Raw genomic sequence first — 18613 nt, forward strand, 5'->3', positions numbered from 1 at the left:
AAATAAACCTTTTCTCCTCCTTTCGAGTCGGGTATTTTGTCTCAGCAACAAGAAAAGTAAGACACTCAACTGAACCTTTATAGTTGACAAATATGTAACATGTCAAAAACAAATACACTTTACTTAAGGATGTCCAGTATTAACCCACTTCTCCAGTGAAATGAGAATGTTAAAGGCAGTAGCACCTATACGCTAGCAACAATCTGTCTACTACTTGAAATTATATTCTGTGAAATTGGGCATTAGAGGGTAAAAATCAGTTATTTCTCTATTTTAGAAAAGGAAACATATTCAAAACAACTCATGCAGCAGATTAAAAGCTTTTACAAGGGTAGATTTTTAAATCCTAAGAAGTTCTTAGTTGAATTTCCTTTTATTTCAGGGTATCCTTGATTCTATAGGTTTAGTGATATGAAATTATTTTCTCTACTTACTTCAGAAATGGAAAATAAAACCATGTTCCAAAATTCCTGTAAGTCACAACTGAAGAGAGGTGGTAGGACCCATGCCTGTCTGCACAGGTTCTTGGTTTAAGCCCAGCACCTCCCAAAAGAAATAAAGGATGTGGGGGAGGGTGTTGCTTTTTAATGGGGTGAATGAAAAGAGGAGCCATTGCAGTTTACCCATCAAAGAGTAAAGAAGTCAGATACAGGTAGCATCACTGCCAATCACTTAAGAAAGAGATCTGAATGCTGTATGAGCTCTTGTGAACAAGGTGAAGAGGTGGGAGAATAAACCCCTCCTGAAGAGCCTTCTAGGTGTTCTGAAACCTGTGCTTTGTTACTTCATTAAAAGCCAAAATCCAAATGGATTAAACATCTAAATATTAAAACAGAACCATTAAACTTGCTGAAGGTAAGTTGGGCAGAACTCTAGAAGACATTGGCATAGGAAAAGACTTTATGAACAAATCCTCAGTAGCATGGGAACTAGCAGATAGAATCAACAACTGGGGTCTCATCTTATTAAAAAGCTTCTGTACTTCAAAAGAAACCAACAGCAGAACTAAGACACTCTACATACAATGTGGGAAAAAATTTTTACCAGCTGTTCCTCAGACAAAGGACTACTACCAAGAATATATAAAGAACTCAAAACAATCAGCCCCCTGACAAATATAAAGACCCGATTTGAAAATGGGCATCTGAAATGAACACACATTTTTCAGAGAAAGTAAAAGCAGCAAGTAAATATATGAAAAAATGTTCCACATCACTGGTCATTCAAGAGATGCAGATGAAAACAACACTGAGATTCCACCTCACCCCACAAAGAATGGCTGCTATCAAGAAATCACACATTAACAAATGTTGGCGGGGTTGTGGGGAGAAAGGAACCCTTCTCCATTGTTGGTGGGAGTGCAGACTGGTGCAACCATTATGGAAATCAATATGGAGATACCTCAAAGAGCTTGGACTGGAGGTTCCATTTGACCCAGCCATCCCTCTGCTGGGTATCTTTCTAAAAGAACTAAAAGAATCATATCACAGAGAAGTATGCACACCCATGTTTATAGCAGCACAGTTTTTAATAGCTAAAACTTGGAAACAGCCCATTTGCCCATCCGTTGGAAACTGGATAAAGAAGATGTGGTTTTTCTATAAAATGGAATATTACTCAGCCATAAAGAAAGAGAAAATAGATGCATTCATAGGAAAATAGATACATATTGAAGATATACTCCTAAGTGAAATAAGTAAAGTCACACGTGTAAATACCGAATAGTTTCTCTGGTGTGAATAATCTGCAATAATACATAAGATCCTAATAAAATTACTGACATTGTGAAATGGAAAGAAAGGAGCTAAAGGTATAGGGAAGGTGGGATGGGTAGGGGAAGGGTAATAAGGGAAAAGAAAAAAATGTGAGATAATGAAAAGATGGAAATAAAGTGTTTGTAGATGGAGAGGGGAGGAGGGGGTGAAGGGAGGGCAGGGACAAGGGGAAAAAATGAGAACCAAGACTTGTCATGTAGAGGTACAAGATCCCAACAATGAATGTAACTGTGCTGTATCCCTAAAATGTGCCAATAAACTCAATTAAAGCTGAAAAAAAAATTTTAAAAAATTAAAAAAATAATAAAAGCCAAAATCATGCCTATCTCACATAAGACATCCCAGATTTTTACAAGCACAGCATGATTTCCTCCCCATCTACAAAACAAGTCTATATTTTCAAGCTAGAGATAATAAACCAGACTAAGAATATAGGTAAAACAGACTATTAGAACGGTGCAGTTTAACATGTCAAGTCTACTAATCCAAAACTGTGTTTGGAATTACAATCTGGAAAACATATCCAAGATTAGTTTAAGGAAGTAAAGGTGTCTCAAAAATGTATTAAGTGAGACCACAAAGCAAACTCTTGTAAATGCCTGTCAGTTTTAAAAACTTTGTATCCCATGAGCAAAATTTCACAGGGAAAATATCTGTTGCAGATGCACTGCTGGCTAATGTTTTCTTTTCACAAACTACAAAGACAATTTCCTGACCCAGTGAGGGTCATGATTTGTCAGAAAAACAGGTCTGGAGTAATCACATTAGTTAGAACATCAACATGACAGCACTTTATAATAGTTTCTTTTTATCTTGAAATACTTCTGAAGAGTAGAAAGAAGCCCTGTATACTCTGCCTGGATTCCCTAATGCGAAAGTTGTACCATATTTGTTTCTTCTTTCTAATCGGAGGAAGGAACATCAGTGGTTCATAGAAGTAAACTTCTGACTAATGCTTGCTCTCTTATATCTTCTAGTTTTCTACTTTATATTCCAGTCATTCTGAACATAGATCCTAGTAGGTCTGATATATCTTCAGCAGCCTGGAATCACGGTGAGCATTGTCTACTTTTAGAAAAACAAAACTTACCTTCAAATCGTTCTGATGGTGTTGCATTATCTGCCTGAGGTACCACTCCATGTTCTTTTCTAAATTTATCAAAAGCCTTTCTGTTTATGTCATCTTTTTGATGAGGGTCTGAGAAACAAAAAAGTTTAATAATTAACAGATCACCTCATTTAGTCCTTCATTAAATGCATAAATTATTTGAAAAATATACATCCAAAGTAACGAATTGATTTCTCAGAACTCACCAAGCTTCTGGAGACTCTTTGCTTTGCCAATAACATCTTTGGCTGTTCTTTTGACACCAGAAGAAGAATGTATGTTCATGTAGTTAGCAATGACTTCCCATCTAGAGTGACAATGTGAGTTTAATAATAGTAAGGGAACAACAAACAGTACATTTTCACTGCAAAAGGGTTGTAAAATCTATAAAAGGAGCTCTAAATTAGTCTAATTGTGCTATTAGACTTCACTACTATTGCCTGGATAATAGTTCATGTTCAAATAACTACAATGTTGGTTTTAATTTCTATAAAACCTTACCAACACTGTAGAACTCAACAGAAATTAAACTGGACACTTGTGTATACCACCCACCCCATACATTCATCTTGAGAGGAGAGGCCATGTGGAAAATGCCTTCGCTTCTCCTCTACAGAAGAGGAAGGCTGAGTCTCTAGGGCTTGAGTTTTAACTCTGAACACTAAAGGAAGCAGAGGCGTGAGGTGGGAATCGAAACACCTTATGATGGTGGAAGGGATACTACAGGACACAAAACCTAGTCCCTACACATGTCGGGATAAGCCAAGTAACAGTCAAGATTTCTCTCCTGTTCAGTTTCCTAAAGCACTGGTAAGCAGCTTGCTGCATGTGTATGTTGGTGTAATGGGTAAGAGGAGAGGTTCAAAATGCACTGTGCTTTTCACATTTCCACTAAAGCCCTGAATTCAGTGGCAGGCAGCCTTTCTAGATCAAGTTTCTTGGATAACCAGTGCTGCTATTTGGAGTTCTGCCTCCAGGCTGTGTTGAAAAGTGTTCAAGAAAACCAGTACCTTGAATTTGTTCCAGCAGGGAAGAGGTTCACAGCTTTAATTAGTAACTGCAGATCATCTTCTGACCAGTTTTTACTGCTACTCCCACCTCCGCCAGTGGACTTCTCTGCATTCTTAGATGCTTGTCGCATGCGTGCTTCAGCTTCCTCTTTCTCTTTTCTAATTTGCTCGTTTATTTCTTCTATCTACACAAATAGCACAGGTAAGTCAGGACCACAGCCTCCTGCCACTCTTCACTCCCTGTGCCGAGGCTCTGTGGTTCTCAGCTCCCTGTGAAGCCCCTCTGACCCTCTGTTCCTCCCAGGTCATCCCAACCAGATAGCAGGTCTGCAGGAGGGAGCAGGAGCCCTGCCCCGCCCAGCCTGTCCAGGCTTCAAGAGGTTTCTGTAGTCAGCAGGGACAGGGTCAATGGGTTTTCATACACAAGGCCCATTTGAGCCTCTTTAAACCCACATTCACTCTTGGCAAATAATCTCATTTATCCTCTGCAAAAAGATAAAGGTGCAGGAAGGAGGCCTCTGTTTTTGTTTTGTTTTGTTTTTTTAATTTCTTGGTACCGGAGATCAAACTCAGGTCCTTGCGCTTGCTGAGGCAGGCACCAGAACCACTGAGCTAAATCCCCAGCCAGGGAGGCCTCTGTTTTAAGTTCTACCCTTTATCTTGTTCCTTTTGGTCTACTTTCAAGTATGCACAAAGGAAACCTTGATGCTTCTGTCAGCTGGTAACTTGGACTCACTTCTCTTCAATCCCTGACAGCCAGCCATTTAAGTCCCTATAATTCTAACTTGGAAGTTTCAGCCAGGTATGGTGGCTCACACATGTAATCTCAGCTCTTGGGAGGCTGAGGCAGAGGGACTGACATGTAGCCTGGGCTAGCCTGAACTACACTGACACCCTATCTCCAAAAGTTTTTCCTGATTCTAAACTTTCATAGTCCAGATCCTTAAAATGGGATTATTGTGAGTACTTCCTTTAGCTGTCCGATGCATGCTGCTCACCAATGCCCGATAACCAGCAGTGTTGAACCTTCTGGTATGCCAAGTAATGGGAAGTAATGGTATGCCATGATGGTACTAAAAACCTGCTTAATTTGGACCTACTCTTCCTAACCAATTTCTTTTTCCATTCCTTCTCTCCATAACTTTGTATCCCTACTGATATTTTATAGTTCATGTGGTTCCTTGACCTGCACTTTAACACTGTCTTTCTAGAAAGCCAGTTCAGCCTTGTCATTGAGGTTCTGTGGCCACTAGATGTGGATGTGGCCCTCCTGGAGCATGTACTACAGTAGGTGCTCCATCTTTTGGTCCTCAGCCTTTCTGCTAGCATAACTTTTGCTGAACTTTGTGGCAGCAACATTAGGCACTTCTCCAAAACCACCCAGAAGAGTGCTATTTGTATTACTTACTAATATTACTAATACTATTCAACTGAATTCGTTATCTAGGCGTGATCCCTTGCCTGGGCAATAAAAGGATTCAACCAAAGATCTATTTGGTTTTGAATGTCATCTGATAAAAACACTTAGAATAATTAAAACAACTACTTTGGAAAACATGATTAATATGCTAGATACCACAAATCAAACACTGTACATGGTAAAACAAAACACCACCACACTAAATCCATTTTTTTAAAAAAAAATTTAATACAAACAAAACATAGTGGAAAACAGAGAAATGAGAAGCTCTCAGCCCTTAATAAAACTATGTATGAGGAGATGAAGAAATAGTGTAACGGTTTAGATCTAAAATGTCCCCCGCAAGTCTGTGTGCAGAGGTGGGGCTCTGGACCTTGGGGCAATAGGAATCAGTGAATGTGTCCACTGACAAGTGCAGGAGCTGGACCCCTGGGATCATGACCGGAGGGTGTGTTACTGTTCCCGCTTCGCTCAGCTTCCTGGCTGCCAAGGGTTAAGCACTCTTTCCTATCATGCCCTTCTGCCAGAAGGAACCACACACTGCAAGCAGGAGCCAAAATACCCCCCACTTCTAAGTTCTATGCTCAGGTGTTTTGTCCCAGTGATGAGGAAAGTGACAAAGACAAACAGTGAGGGAAAACAATGCTGTTTCTTCTGTTACCTGTTTTTCCAGCGTAGCCTTTCCTACTTCTTTTGTAGATGATGTGAGTGTTTCATTCAAGCACTGTAAACTAAACAAAGACAGTCATGAGGGCTGGGGTGTGTGTAGCTCTGTGGCCTAGCACATCAGGCATGAAGCCCTAGGTCTGATTCTCCCAACCTCCGGAAAAAAGATGGAACTTTACGCTGAGCCCCAGAGGAGACCTGATATACCTTGCTAGTTCAAGCCGATCACAGAGTTTCTCCACTTCTTCCATCATTTTAACCCGTTCCGCCTCACTGTCCGAGAAGTGATTCCAGGTCTAGAAGCACAAAGCGAATATCCCCACCTTATATCTACCGATACCAGCAATACCTTCAAACACATCACCAGTGTTCATCCTTGAGGCTCTGGCCCAGTGGTGCATGCTGTGTCTGTCATCTGCAGTCTTGTCCTGGGCTCACCCTGAGCAGCTGCAATGGATGTGTGCGGAGGGAACACCACAGTCCCCTCCTGTTACCCATCTTTAAGTGTCTCAACTGCTTATTTACTTGTCACTTCCATCATTAACCAGTGGATTTTGTTTTTTTGATTTTTTAAGACCAGGTCTCACTACACAGTCCAGGCCGGCCTTGAACTCTTTCTGTAGCCTAGACTGGCCCTGAACTTGAGGAGATCCTCCTGCCTCAGTCTGCTGAGTGCTAGGATTACAGATGCACTGCCACACCTGGCTTAATCACTGGATTTTTTTGAGGGCAAAGGATCGTGTCATTATCACATCCATGTTAATTACAAATGCTTGGTACATAGTGAGTATCCTTTTTTTTTTTTTTGGTACTGGGGATTGAACTTAGGACCTTGTTCTTACGAGGCAGGCAGCAGCATCACTGAGCTAAATCCCTGGGGCCCAAGTATCACATATTTGACGAGTGAATTAAATCATGCTCCAAAGGAACAAAACCCCAGTTATCAAATGACAGAATTTTTACCCTCATTAATACAGCATCCCTAAGAACTAGTCAAGCTTTCTAGCTCCTGACTTTTAAAGGTTTTCATGAAGTTCTCAGTATACCCTGAGGGTGTGTGCCAGATCCTGAGAGTTCACCTCAACATTTCTGCCTAGGGATCACTTCAGTCATAAAATGGTGAGGAAAGAGGCAGCCAGGTGCTGAGGTCACCTGCCAGGGGGCCCACGGGCCAGTAAGTGATAGAAGGACTTCAAACTCAGGCAGCTATCCTGAGCCCATACTCACTCTGACATATTGCATCCTTCTGAGAATGGGCTTCTCTACCCAGGTGAAATCTGTTGTCATTTTTTTTCCATTGAGGTATTTCTTCTTGCTTACACCAAAATGCCTAAAGAGACAGTACTTTCCCCCCCAGAACTAGGGATTAATAAACCCAGGGCCTTCACACTGAGCTACATCCCCAGGTCTTTTTTTTTTCCTAAGACAGGGTCTTGCTAAATTGCCTAGACTAGCCTTCAAGTTTCGATCCTCCAGTCTTACCTTCCCAAACATCTGGGATTAAAGGTATGTGCCAGCATACCTGGCTCAATTACATCAATTATTTTTTTCTTTAAAGTAAACCTCTTTCAAAGCATTATGTGCGTTTATTTCAAGTGTTACTGAAACTTTAGGATGGCATATGTTAGATCAGACACACTCATGTCTAGAGCCTTCTGGACAGTCATGTGAAAAACAAGATGTTTTAAAATATATATTAAGCATTTACATTACTTTCTGAATTTTAGTACAGGGGTATAGCAATATTCTTTTGCAGCAATCTTTACTATAGACTGGATTATGTGAATTTATTCATTCATTCTGTTAATAAGGACCACTCTTGCCCTTTGACTTTACCAGTTTAAAACATGACAAAATCTCTTAGAATTACATTTAAAACTTTGGGGTTTTTTGGTCCTTTTAGTGAAAGTGTATTTGAATGAAAATCACCCATATTCACCCAAATGATGTCTCTCTTAGTTCAGATAAAATTTAACTTCTAAAGTAACTTTTCCAAAGATAAAAATGAGGTTTATACCATTAGGAAGTAACCAACTCAAACTAAACTACGGCACACTCTCAGAAATGTGATCTGGTCTTTCCAACAGATGCCAACAAGGAAGGGAAAGCAGTAATGGATGAAGCCTTGTTACAGCATCAGAAGATCTTAAAAAACGTCAAAGCCATTCCCAAAGGCTCTGTGTTGAACTTCCTTGGGCCTTAACTTGTTTAAAGTAACTATTGAAAGACACTGTAGATATAAAAAAGAGAGGCCTAAATATGGAACAGGTATCAGAATATTAACTTTTTGCTTTGATAGTGACACAATGATTATTAAAAAACCATCAGGGTGCACACACGAAATGTAGAAAAATTTAATTTAAAAACAAATTTACATTTCAAAATAAAATACATACGCTCAATTATATTTGCATAGTATAAAAACAGACATTTTCCAGCTGAATAAGTAACCTGATTTACTTTGTGCTTAGTGTTTGCTTAATGAGCCTCACGTACCTTGCATGAGTTCCGGAGTTTTTGTCTTTCCTTTTTAATGGCCTTTTTCTGGATGTCTTTTTCTTTCTTTGCCAATAATGCTTGCTGTCTAACTTCTTCTTCTTCTTTCTCCTTAGCCAATCGAGCAGCTTCTAATTCAGCTTGTCTTTGCTTTTAAAAGGGGGAACAAGTCATTTTAATAAGAAAATTGGAATTTATAAATGTCTACAATCTTATTTGAAAAATAAATCTTTTAATCAGAAAAAAAGTCACAGGTCAACTTATTGAAGATTGAAGGCTGAATTGGAAAAGGCAGCTGATGAAGTTCTACAAGCATTTAAAATATCAGAAAATGTAAAACAATCATGGAAATAAGCACCAAAGTAAAAGAATTTATGTCTTCCTATTTTTGCTCAATAATTTGCTGCTAAGGAACATCTAGCAACTGTACCAACTGGTCAAGACTCACAAAAGCAATGAACTCTGCTTCCAAAGTATAGATTTAAAAAATCAGGTCTAAAGATTAAAGAACATGTAAAGCCCAACTTCATATATTACTTTTTCTTTAGCTTCTTGCTCCTTCCGTTTTGCTTCTGCTTTTGCTTTCTTTTCTGCTTCTTTCTTGGCTTTTTCTTCTTCCTTAAATTTTTTTATCCTTGGATCACAGCTATAAGCATTGTCTACCAAAACAAATACATTAATCTTTTGAATTTCTAACATTTGAAAAACTTTTAAAAATTTATTGCAGAAAATTAATTGTAAAAGCGTTAATTATACTTACCAACTAATGTTCTTATTCGGTTCATTTCTTCCTTTTTCCTTTGTGCCCTTGTTGCTCTGTTCTGCTTTTCAATCCATCTTCTCTCATCACGACTATAAAATAGAGAATATTGGAAACAGATCAACTTATAAGTTGGTATGACTGAAAATGTTACTATTTTATAAATTACATGCAGATAAGGTCAGAGAAGTGAAAATGCTACGCCACATTAACATTAAAGGGTGCTTCTATTTATTATTCTGGCTAGCTGTTCATAAGAATTTCCCTACACACTCAGAAAAAACTAAAATAAAACCAAGATTACTCATCCAAGAGAAGAATTTGCTGAGCTGAGCTATTATGATGATTATATTCCCTGTAAATTCTAAAGCATAATGAGTCAGTTACTGATTTGGTGTCAGCTAGCTTAACTTGTGAGAAAAGATTTCAAGATACTGCATCAAAATACTTAACTAAATAGAGGAAATATAAAAGTATGTATGTGACGTTTTTATATGATCAGAAATACCAGTGAACCAAATAAATGTTTCTTTATTAATGATTTGCATACATACCATTCTGCTTTTTCTTTTTCTTCTTCATCTAAATAAGAAAATTCTCTCCAAGAATCAAAATTATACCTAATACAGACAGAAATAAAGTCAAGGCAGAACAAATGAAAAGCAATTCCTTTTAAAATTAAGTTAGAGACAATTCTCAACTACAGTAGTGACAAGGAGATGAATCTGTCTGGACAGGTCTGGTCCCTTCCTACACCTTTGGGCTACCACTGTGCTCAGGTCCTCACTGCTGTCTTTTTTTTTTTTTTTTGGTTTTTTGAGACAGGGTCTCACTGTGTAGTTGAGACTGACCTGGAACTCATTATGTAGCCCAGGGTGGTCTCGAACTCACAGAGATCCTCTTGCCTCAGCCTCCCGAGTGCTGGGATTACAGGCCTGTGCTACCACACCCAGCTTCACTGCTGTCTTCTTTTGTAAAAAGACAGTGACTGTATTTGGTATAAAACCGTAAAGCACCCGCATCACCCTCCCTGCTGGCCTTTCTTTCTTAGACTTCTCTCTTGCCAGGAACTTGCTGAAGTTATCTCTGTCTTCACTTTCACTGGTCTGTCAAGCTGCAAGGTAATTCTAGTAATGGTTACTTATGGTTACTTTGTTCTGGTCTGTATTGTTTGAAACTAAGAGCAATTGCAACTGACAGAACTTAATTCTTCTCCTATAATAATTTTATGCTTCCCCAGCTACAAAAGGCACTGTCTTACTCAATTATTTTTAATTTTCACAGAATTCAAATGATTGCTCAATTTTCTTTTAAAAATTGCTAATGTGCTTGGTATCCAATCTCATAAATAGAAAAGATTGAAAAAAAAAGCCATAAAAGTCTTAATAATACACCAAAGACAAACAGTATTATGTGAAAACCATCACTCATTTCTGAACAGAGTACTTTTGTTCACTAAAGGTTCTGAAATTTATTCATCCTTCAATTAATTTATGAACAACCAAGTACTTGTTGACTACTTACCCCTTTAAATAATGACAGCAGCACAAAATATTCACTTACCAAAAAGAATAAAATGCATCTACATCTTCAAATGATGAATTTGTATCACCAAGTTTAGGGACATTTTTTTTATTTGACCACCTGAAATATTAAAAAGGAAAATCTGACTAAATTTTACATAGAAGTTTTTAGTAATCCCTTCCAACCTTCATACCCTATAATATCTGTAACTGAAAGATGAAGAGGGAAGGTGAGGAGTGCTGTTAAACAATGCAAGGGCGAGAGGGCTGCGGGTAACAAGACATCATAACAGTCTTCAACCGCCAGGTTATCTTTAGTTCCATGAAGCATAACGACACAGCAGCTGCTAAGGCAGGCAGGACAAATGGCAGGTAGCTTCTTCCCAGGGCCACTACTCCTGCCGCAGCCTGCAGGCCTTGCCTGTTCAATAGTGCTCCTGACAGAGCCAGCAGGTCCCCACCCCACATCACCACCCCCTTTCTGCTCAGAGCCAGACCCCAGCCTTTGCACCTCATCCATGACCTCCGGAGAGGACCCTCAAGCTGCTACCAACCCATGTTTTCTGCCCTATGAAATCACTACAAGCATGCACAACATACTGCGTCTTTATAACGTCTTCCACACGGCTGTAAACAAACTCAAAGGGAAAGGGCAGAGGAAATACTGAGCTGCACCAACATGCTAGTCAGAGGGGTCTGCAAATCCAGCAATACAGGAGAATCACCTGGCAGCATTAAAAAACCCACAGGTATTCAGACTAACAAGTGAGAATCTGCAGGGAGACTCAGGCATGCATGTTTCCAGCTCTCCAGGGATCGCCATGTGCCACAAGACACACCCTCAGGGACACGGCCAGCAGATGGAACTGAAAAGCAGACTGTAACAGCCATACTGGATGCACTATTTTCAAACACACTTTAACAAAACAAGATACATATGCTTTAATCTCAACTATGAATCATTCTGTCAGAGAAGTCTTGTAATAATTATATGTTCAAAAAATAAAAATCAAAAGCTTTTCTTAGTTATAATGAGCCAAATTGTATACCTACTGATAAAATTAGCACATAAAAGGGAATGTACTGTCACCCAATGATTGGTATCACACTATATAAAGCCATACATTATTTTTTCCCAAAGGAAATTTAAAAGAAAAACATTCCATAAATTGTAAAGGAATTTCACTAAGGCAGGACTTCTGTTTGGGGTGCAAAACAGGAACAGTGAGCTCACTAGAAGTGCTGAATGTCACAGAGAAGAGGAGGTAGAGTCTCAGGCTGCCAGAGGAAAACAGCAGGAGTCTAGAAGACTACACAAAGCAAGCCAACTGGGTATGATGACCAACAGGGACTTTAACTCACCTGGAATTCCTTTCAAACACCGGGGAAAACACTTCAAAGAAATTGTCCTTTGCTTCACTTTTAGATGGAACTGAATTATCAAAAGTAGGATCTACACTGTTAAATGCTCGTCTTTTCACTGGATCAGATAACATTTCATAAGCTGAGAACAAAAAGATTACACCCAGTAAGTTTACCTATTTTCTTCAATGAGAAGTTAATTTTGTGAGTTTTTGGTGTGGGGAATATTAAATTTAGGTAACGACAGCTCTAGCACTACTGGATATAACTGGGCTTAACAACTTCTTCTATTAGCAAGTGATGAAACAATTTTTAAAAAATAATTACTGAAGAAAGCAGATGATACCGAGGAAGAAACTTCCAGACAAATGGTGATCCCAAGGTTCTAAAAGGTGAGCTCTTTGAGCACTGTGTTAAGGGCTGGACAGGCAAGTCTGAAAAATTTGTATAGATGTTAATTGTTTAAAAAGCAGTGTTAAGGCCGGGGATTTACTTAGTTCAGTGGACCACACTTGCCAGGCAAGCACAAGATCCTGAGTTCGATCTCCAATACCAGAAAAAAACGAAACAGCGGTAAAGTGCTGGGAATGTGGCTAGGTGCTAGACTGCCTGCCTGCCTGCCTAGCAAATGTTAATTCTATTGCCACAACCACCACAAAATTAAAAAAAAAAAAAAAAAAAACATCAAAATGTAAAATCACATTTAAGAAATGTTTAGATATGGTAGTCACTTATATTAATTTGCTTAACGAAGATATGACTATATAAGTAGCAGCTGACAGCTGTGGGGTGTGCTCAACAATGCCATTTTTTACAGTGGTGCTAGAGACTGCACTCAGGGGCTGCTAACATGCTAGGCAAGAGCTCTATTATTGAGCTGCACTTCTCTCCCCAATCAATTTAAAAGAGCAAAACATCTGGGAAACAGGTTAGTTCTAAAAAGAAAATCGATTGCTAAATATAATACTCCTACGAATTAAGTGTAAAATAAGCTTCCGGTAAGAATCACCTGGACAGTGTGGCAAATCTACGGGGCATGTGCCACGGTGGTAGGTAGTGACACGTAGGCTGTTTATGTCACTGAAAGTAGTGACAGGTAGGCTGTTTATGTCACTGAAAGCTCTAAAAGGCTCGCCAGGCATTGTACTTGGGCTTTTGTTAAAATGCAGATGCTAACCAGTGGGTCTGAAGCAAGACTGGAGATTCTAACAAACTGCCAAGGTTGCCATTTCAATCCTAGCAGGCAGAGCCTCACTTTGTACAGTGAGACTATGGGGAATTAGTACAAATAACCTACATGACTGTTCAACATCATGGGACACATTTGCTGCTACATGAGAAACCTAAAATATAAATAAATGAATAGAAGAAGGGAGGGATGACAAGAAACCAGAAAGCATACTTTTAGAGATGGGGCAGGGGACTAAGGGAAGATAGGAGAAGATGAAGAGGAAGGTAAAAGGATTAAAAATGATCCAGTTAAGTTACATGTATGGAGAAAATGAACAGATGGAAATAAAGTGTTTGTAAATGGGGAGGGGAGGAGAGGGTGAAGGGAGGGCAGGGACAAGGGGAAAAAATGAGAACCAAGACCTGTCATGTAGAGGTACAAGATCCCAATAATGAATGTAACTGTACTGTATCCCTAAAATGTACCAATAAATTCAATTATTTAATTTTTAAAAAGTTACATGTATGTACCAATTTCCCTATGTGAACCTCACTCACTATTCTGTATTACTAACAGGCTAATAATAATAAATGTCACGGATGGTTACATGAAGCATATCACACACTGGAAACTCAACCCTAATAATCAAAACATAAAAATCACTGTAGTATTAGAAATTCCTGACTGGAAAGTACTTCTTACCTTTAGTTATGCAGGTGAAATAATCATTGTCCCCTTCTTTTATTGGTTCACCAGCTGCTTTCCGTTTGTCTGGGTGATGTTTTAAAACCATTGCTTTATCTACAAAATGAGTCTGATTGGTCACTTTAGGCACAAAACTAGAACTAAGCATGAGCTAAATACAGGCTATCTCTAAAATCATAAAGCTAATTTTAAAATTCTTCTCCCACAGTAAAATATGTGCTTATTAAATATGAAAACTACAGAGCAACTGAAGTCATTATCTTATTAGCTGAAGTGCCAGCGCCCAAAGACAAATACCCATGTGCTTTAATAATTTAGGTGTGCTGGCGACATAGCTCAGGGTTAGAATGCTTGCCTGGAGGGCCTGAGGTCCAAGTTTCCATCCTCAGCAGATGCACACGCTACACACACACACACACACACACACACACACACACACACACACACACACACACACAACACACACACACACACACACACACGTTCTGCTTTTTTAACCTATCATCTGTCATTTTTCTTTTTATCTTGCAAATTTCAAAACTTTCTTTTCAATGACTTAATACCATGTTTCAAGTAAATTTATTCTAATTTTAGTATTTCTCTTTGCTTTCAAGTTTTTACAGTTATAAATAAAATCAATTTGAATAATTTTGGACAGAATTCCCCCTGTATTTATGACTCTTTCTTAGGATAAATTTACAGAAATCAGTGTATAAAAATGTAGGAATAATTTCTACCCTACAAGTTACACCCCTTCATTCCCTTATGGGAACTTGCCACTCACCACAGGTTCACTAGCACTGAGTCTAACTCTTTAGATTTGTGATCACTGGTACTCAGCCATGTTTTGTTTCATTCATCCTTTATCTGCTGAGGAGAGTAGGAGGGCTGTCTTGGTTTGTGTCACTTTACAATATAATAATGGCTCCTCATTAGTACTCAGTGAGCATTCATTATCACTTCCGCGGGCCTATTATCCCAATAACCCTATGAGGAAACCGAGGGACACAGAAGCTAAGCAAGCACAAGTCCTGCAACCTGCTCGAAGTACCAGCCCAGGCAGGCTCCAAGCCAGTCTGACTCTTCAGCCTGTTTGCTTCTTGCCTCTCCTTAGCTGCAGTTTCCTGTTGCTCATGCTTAACCTAAGTACCATGTCTATACTCAGTGCTCACTTCCTTCAGTTTCTGTCAGTACTTAAAATACTTGTAATTTTGCTTCTATTTTCCATAGCTAAAAACCATTTTAATCCTTTTCATAACTTAAATGTAGTCAAGAAAGTACTTAAATATCATTTTTCAAAATCTTAGTATGAAAGCCCTTTCCACACTGCACTGATGTGTGATGTCTCCTTTTCACAGTAAATTATGCAAGGACTTTTGATTACTTATTCTGACCAAGAATTATCTTTAAAATGACTATACGTTTCTCTATATTTGACTATAACTTTCAAAACCTAGTATCTGTACATTTTTCTTGCATATAACCACTTCTGGTTCTCACATTACCTATAAATAATATATTTCTTTCTATCTTCCTAATAACTCACTGACTCTCAATTCCAAAGTAGCTTTAAAAATCATGGCAGGTTGTCAGGTGTGGTGGTGCATACCTCTAATCCCAGCACATGGGAGGCCGAGGCACTTGGGAAGCTAGCCTGGGCTACAGCTCAAGGCCAGTCTGAACTACATAGTGAGACACTGTCTCAAAAACCAAAAATTAAAAAATAAAAGGGGCAGGTTAATTTCCCCCGTGGATTTTAACAGAAATAGCATTTTTGCTATACAGCTAAAACTTTGCTGCTTGAGGGCCTTAAATATCAAAGGGAATTTCTTTTCAAGATTCTAATAAAAAAGGAATGAATACAACAGATTAGCTATATTAATATATTTCCCAGGTTGTATTACTGAAACTCTACCTGTTCCCCCAACACCAACCTTTTAATGAACTATTAAACTCAATTCGTATTTTATTGAGATATTTTTCACTGCATTCATGAATCAAAGAGTGTGCGCTTTCTGAGACAGGATCTTGCTGGCCTTGAACTCACTGTATAGCTTAGGCTAGCCTTGAACTCACAGCAGTCTTCCTGTCTCAGCCTCCCAAGTCCTGGGGTTACAGGCATCTGTCACCACACCCAGCATGAATCATATTTAGTTGTAATTTTTTGAGTTCTTTGTTAAGTTTTCATATTTGGATTTTATTAACTTCACAAAGTAAGTTGTTCCAAAGCAGTTTATGTTTGCAGGTATTTACAATTCATTTAATAACTGAAATAATTCATCAGAAAATATACCTGGGCCTAAAAAATGGTTTTTAATGATTCTTTAGTAATTAAAATTTTCCTTTTCAATTTTTAAAAAAAATCAGTTTTACTGAAACGTTTAAATTCACTGCATATAATAGGAGTCTCAATAAAAACTATCTTTTGCTATTATTCTGGCACAGCCCTGCCACTCAGTAGGCTGGCTCATGAGGGTCAAACATTCAAGGCCAGCATGGGCCACCTGGCAAGACCCTGTCTGAAAATGAAATAAACATTTTTAAAAGGCCCTAGGGATGTATCTCAGCACTGAAGTGCTTGTCTCGCATATTCAAGGCCCTGGGTTCAATCCCCAATACCTATGGGGAAAGAGTATCTTCTGAAATGGTATTTATCTTGTCTATGTATATTTCATCATTTTTTTTTTTTATTCTTACTTTTTGGTATTTAAAAAAATCTATTTCCTTCCTCCATCTTCCTTTAAGTTTTGTTTATGTGTGCGCGTGTGGTGCAGGGGATTGAATCCTGGGCCTTCACACTGAGCTGTGTGAACTTTTCAACTTTTTAAACTTGCAATCCTGCTGCTTCAGCCTCCCAGTGCTGATGACAAATGTGAACCACTATGCCCAACCCCTTTACATTCTGATAGACAATGATCCTACTTTTATAAAATGATTCATTTTTACCTAGGCCTAGAAGGGTGTATCTAATACCTCAAGTGATTCTTTTGTTTATTTAATCACATGTATTTTCATTTAACTGAGATAAAACTTCTAAGGATAAAATGCTTAAATTTTAAGTACTCAGTTCAACAAACTGACAATTAAATACACCCATACAACTACTGGAACATCCAAATGACAATTTTGGCCACAGTTCCTTCATACTCTCTTCCCATCCCCTACCACTGAGGCAACCACTTTCTTATTTACCACAAACCACTTCTGAACTCTATCAGGTAAAACCTATAGAGTGTCTTCCTGTGGGGCTTCTTTCAACATCGTGTTCTGAGAATCATCTACATTCCTAGGTAGACTGGCAATTCGTTCTTCTTTATTGTTAAGATTCCACTGAACCAAAAACAGCAGTTTTGTGTATCCACTTTCCTGTCAGTAAACATCTGAGCGGCTTCCCAATGATGGACATTTTGAGCAAGGCTGCTATGACCACTTTGTGTAAATCTTTTATACTACACGGAGACATTTCTACAGATCCTGCAAAGGTTCAGCACTGTGACAAGTAGGTCTGTTTTCCTCAAGTCGAGGATTTTACTTCTGTTAGGTCCAGGAGCCACTGCCCTGCTAACACTGGAAAAGACAAATTTTTGAATTCTAGCAGGGTGAAGCAGGAAGCGGCTCATGAAACGTTATCGGAGAGAGCTCACAGAATCTTTGAGAACCAACTGTCAGGCCTAGAACCTCAAGAATCAGATTATGCCCGGCAGCTCAGAAGCATGCTGTAGCACAGACCAACCCTGCAGATGCTGGGCCGCTGCCCAGAAGCTGCGAATGCTCTGTGTTTGTTGTCAAGGTGCTTTCTTAGCACTCCCAAGAGTGTGCTCACTAGTGGACCCTAAGCCACTTGCCTATGCGTACTCCCCATCGCTAGACAAAGAATTTTAAAAAATCAGGTTAGTTTCTTCTTTATTTGACACTGTTTCTGTTGCACTGATTCTGATTTCTTGCGGGGAAATGTAGCATCTCCTTTTTTTCTTCCATCAGAATCATGGGAACATATCTCATGGTCAGTTGGCCTCTTGCTCTTTTCTAGCCAAGTGCTCTTGTCTTGTCTTTTCTTTTTTTGGTATTGGGAATCGAACTCGGGTCCTTGCACTTGCAAGACAAGCGGCCGAACCACTAAGGTAACTCCCCAGCCCTCTCCTGTGTTTTCTAACTGTACATCAGCCTGTACGATTTTAAAGTCTGCTCTCATGTTTAGTTTTCATACAATTTCTGCTTATTTCTTCTACTTATGCTTATCTCTTCCTACTAGTGTCTTCATATCTAATTTGAAAGCAAGTTAGTTGCCATTTGAACCTAAAGACAAAGCCTGAGAGAGGCACATCCCAACTGAGAGGAGGCTCAACCTGTAGTCTCCTCTAGGGTGCACTATTTTTCCTATACTGATTTGTCTGCCTAAGCATCTTCTGTCACTTTATGTATATTAGCGGGGGGGTTACACTATCCTACTTACACACTGCTCCTAGAGTCAGGGGAACACGTTACTCAATTTTTTAAAAAAGGGTAAAGAGGGCCGGGGATTTAGCTAAAAGGTGCTGCCACCTGCCTCCCAAGAGCAAGGTCCCAAGCTTGATCCCTCCCAAACACACACACACACACACACACACACACACACAA

At 39.0% G+C, this 18613-nt stretch overlaps 1 protein-coding gene across 1 annotated transcript in view; it reads right to left on the reverse strand.

Moving 5' to 3' along the window:
• Dnajc2 (DnaJ heat shock protein family (Hsp40) member C2) overlaps positions 1 to 18613 on the reverse strand; it is a 31497-nt gene that overhangs the window by 1111 nt on the left and 11773 nt on the right. The window contains exons 4-15 of the mRNA XM_010637046.3: positions 13994 to 14092; positions 12121 to 12262; positions 10799 to 10879; positions 9790 to 9855; positions 9236 to 9327; positions 9013 to 9134; positions 8476 to 8625; positions 6187 to 6275; positions 5975 to 6044; positions 3894 to 4078; positions 3090 to 3190; positions 2866 to 2973 (exon numbers count right to left, since the gene is read on the reverse strand). Of these exons, the coding sequence (XP_010635348.1) occupies positions 2866 to 2973; positions 3090 to 3190; positions 3894 to 4078; positions 5975 to 6044; positions 6187 to 6275; positions 8476 to 8625; positions 9013 to 9134; positions 9236 to 9327; positions 9790 to 9855; positions 10799 to 10879; positions 12121 to 12262; positions 13994 to 14092 (1305 nt within the window). The remainder of the gene's footprint in view (positions 1 to 2865; positions 2974 to 3089; positions 3191 to 3893; positions 4079 to 5974; positions 6045 to 6186; positions 6276 to 8475; positions 8626 to 9012; positions 9135 to 9235; positions 9328 to 9789; positions 9856 to 10798; positions 10880 to 12120; positions 12263 to 13993; positions 14093 to 18613) is intronic.

The sequence above is a fragment of the Fukomys damarensis genome, unplaced genomic scaffold (genome assembly GCF_012274545.1).
Source record: "Fukomys damarensis isolate Sample0158 unplaced genomic scaffold, DMR_v1.0_HiC HiC_scaffold_4, whole genome shotgun sequence".
Classification (NCBI taxonomy): Eukaryota; Metazoa; Chordata; class Mammalia; order Rodentia; family Bathyergidae; genus Fukomys; species Fukomys damarensis.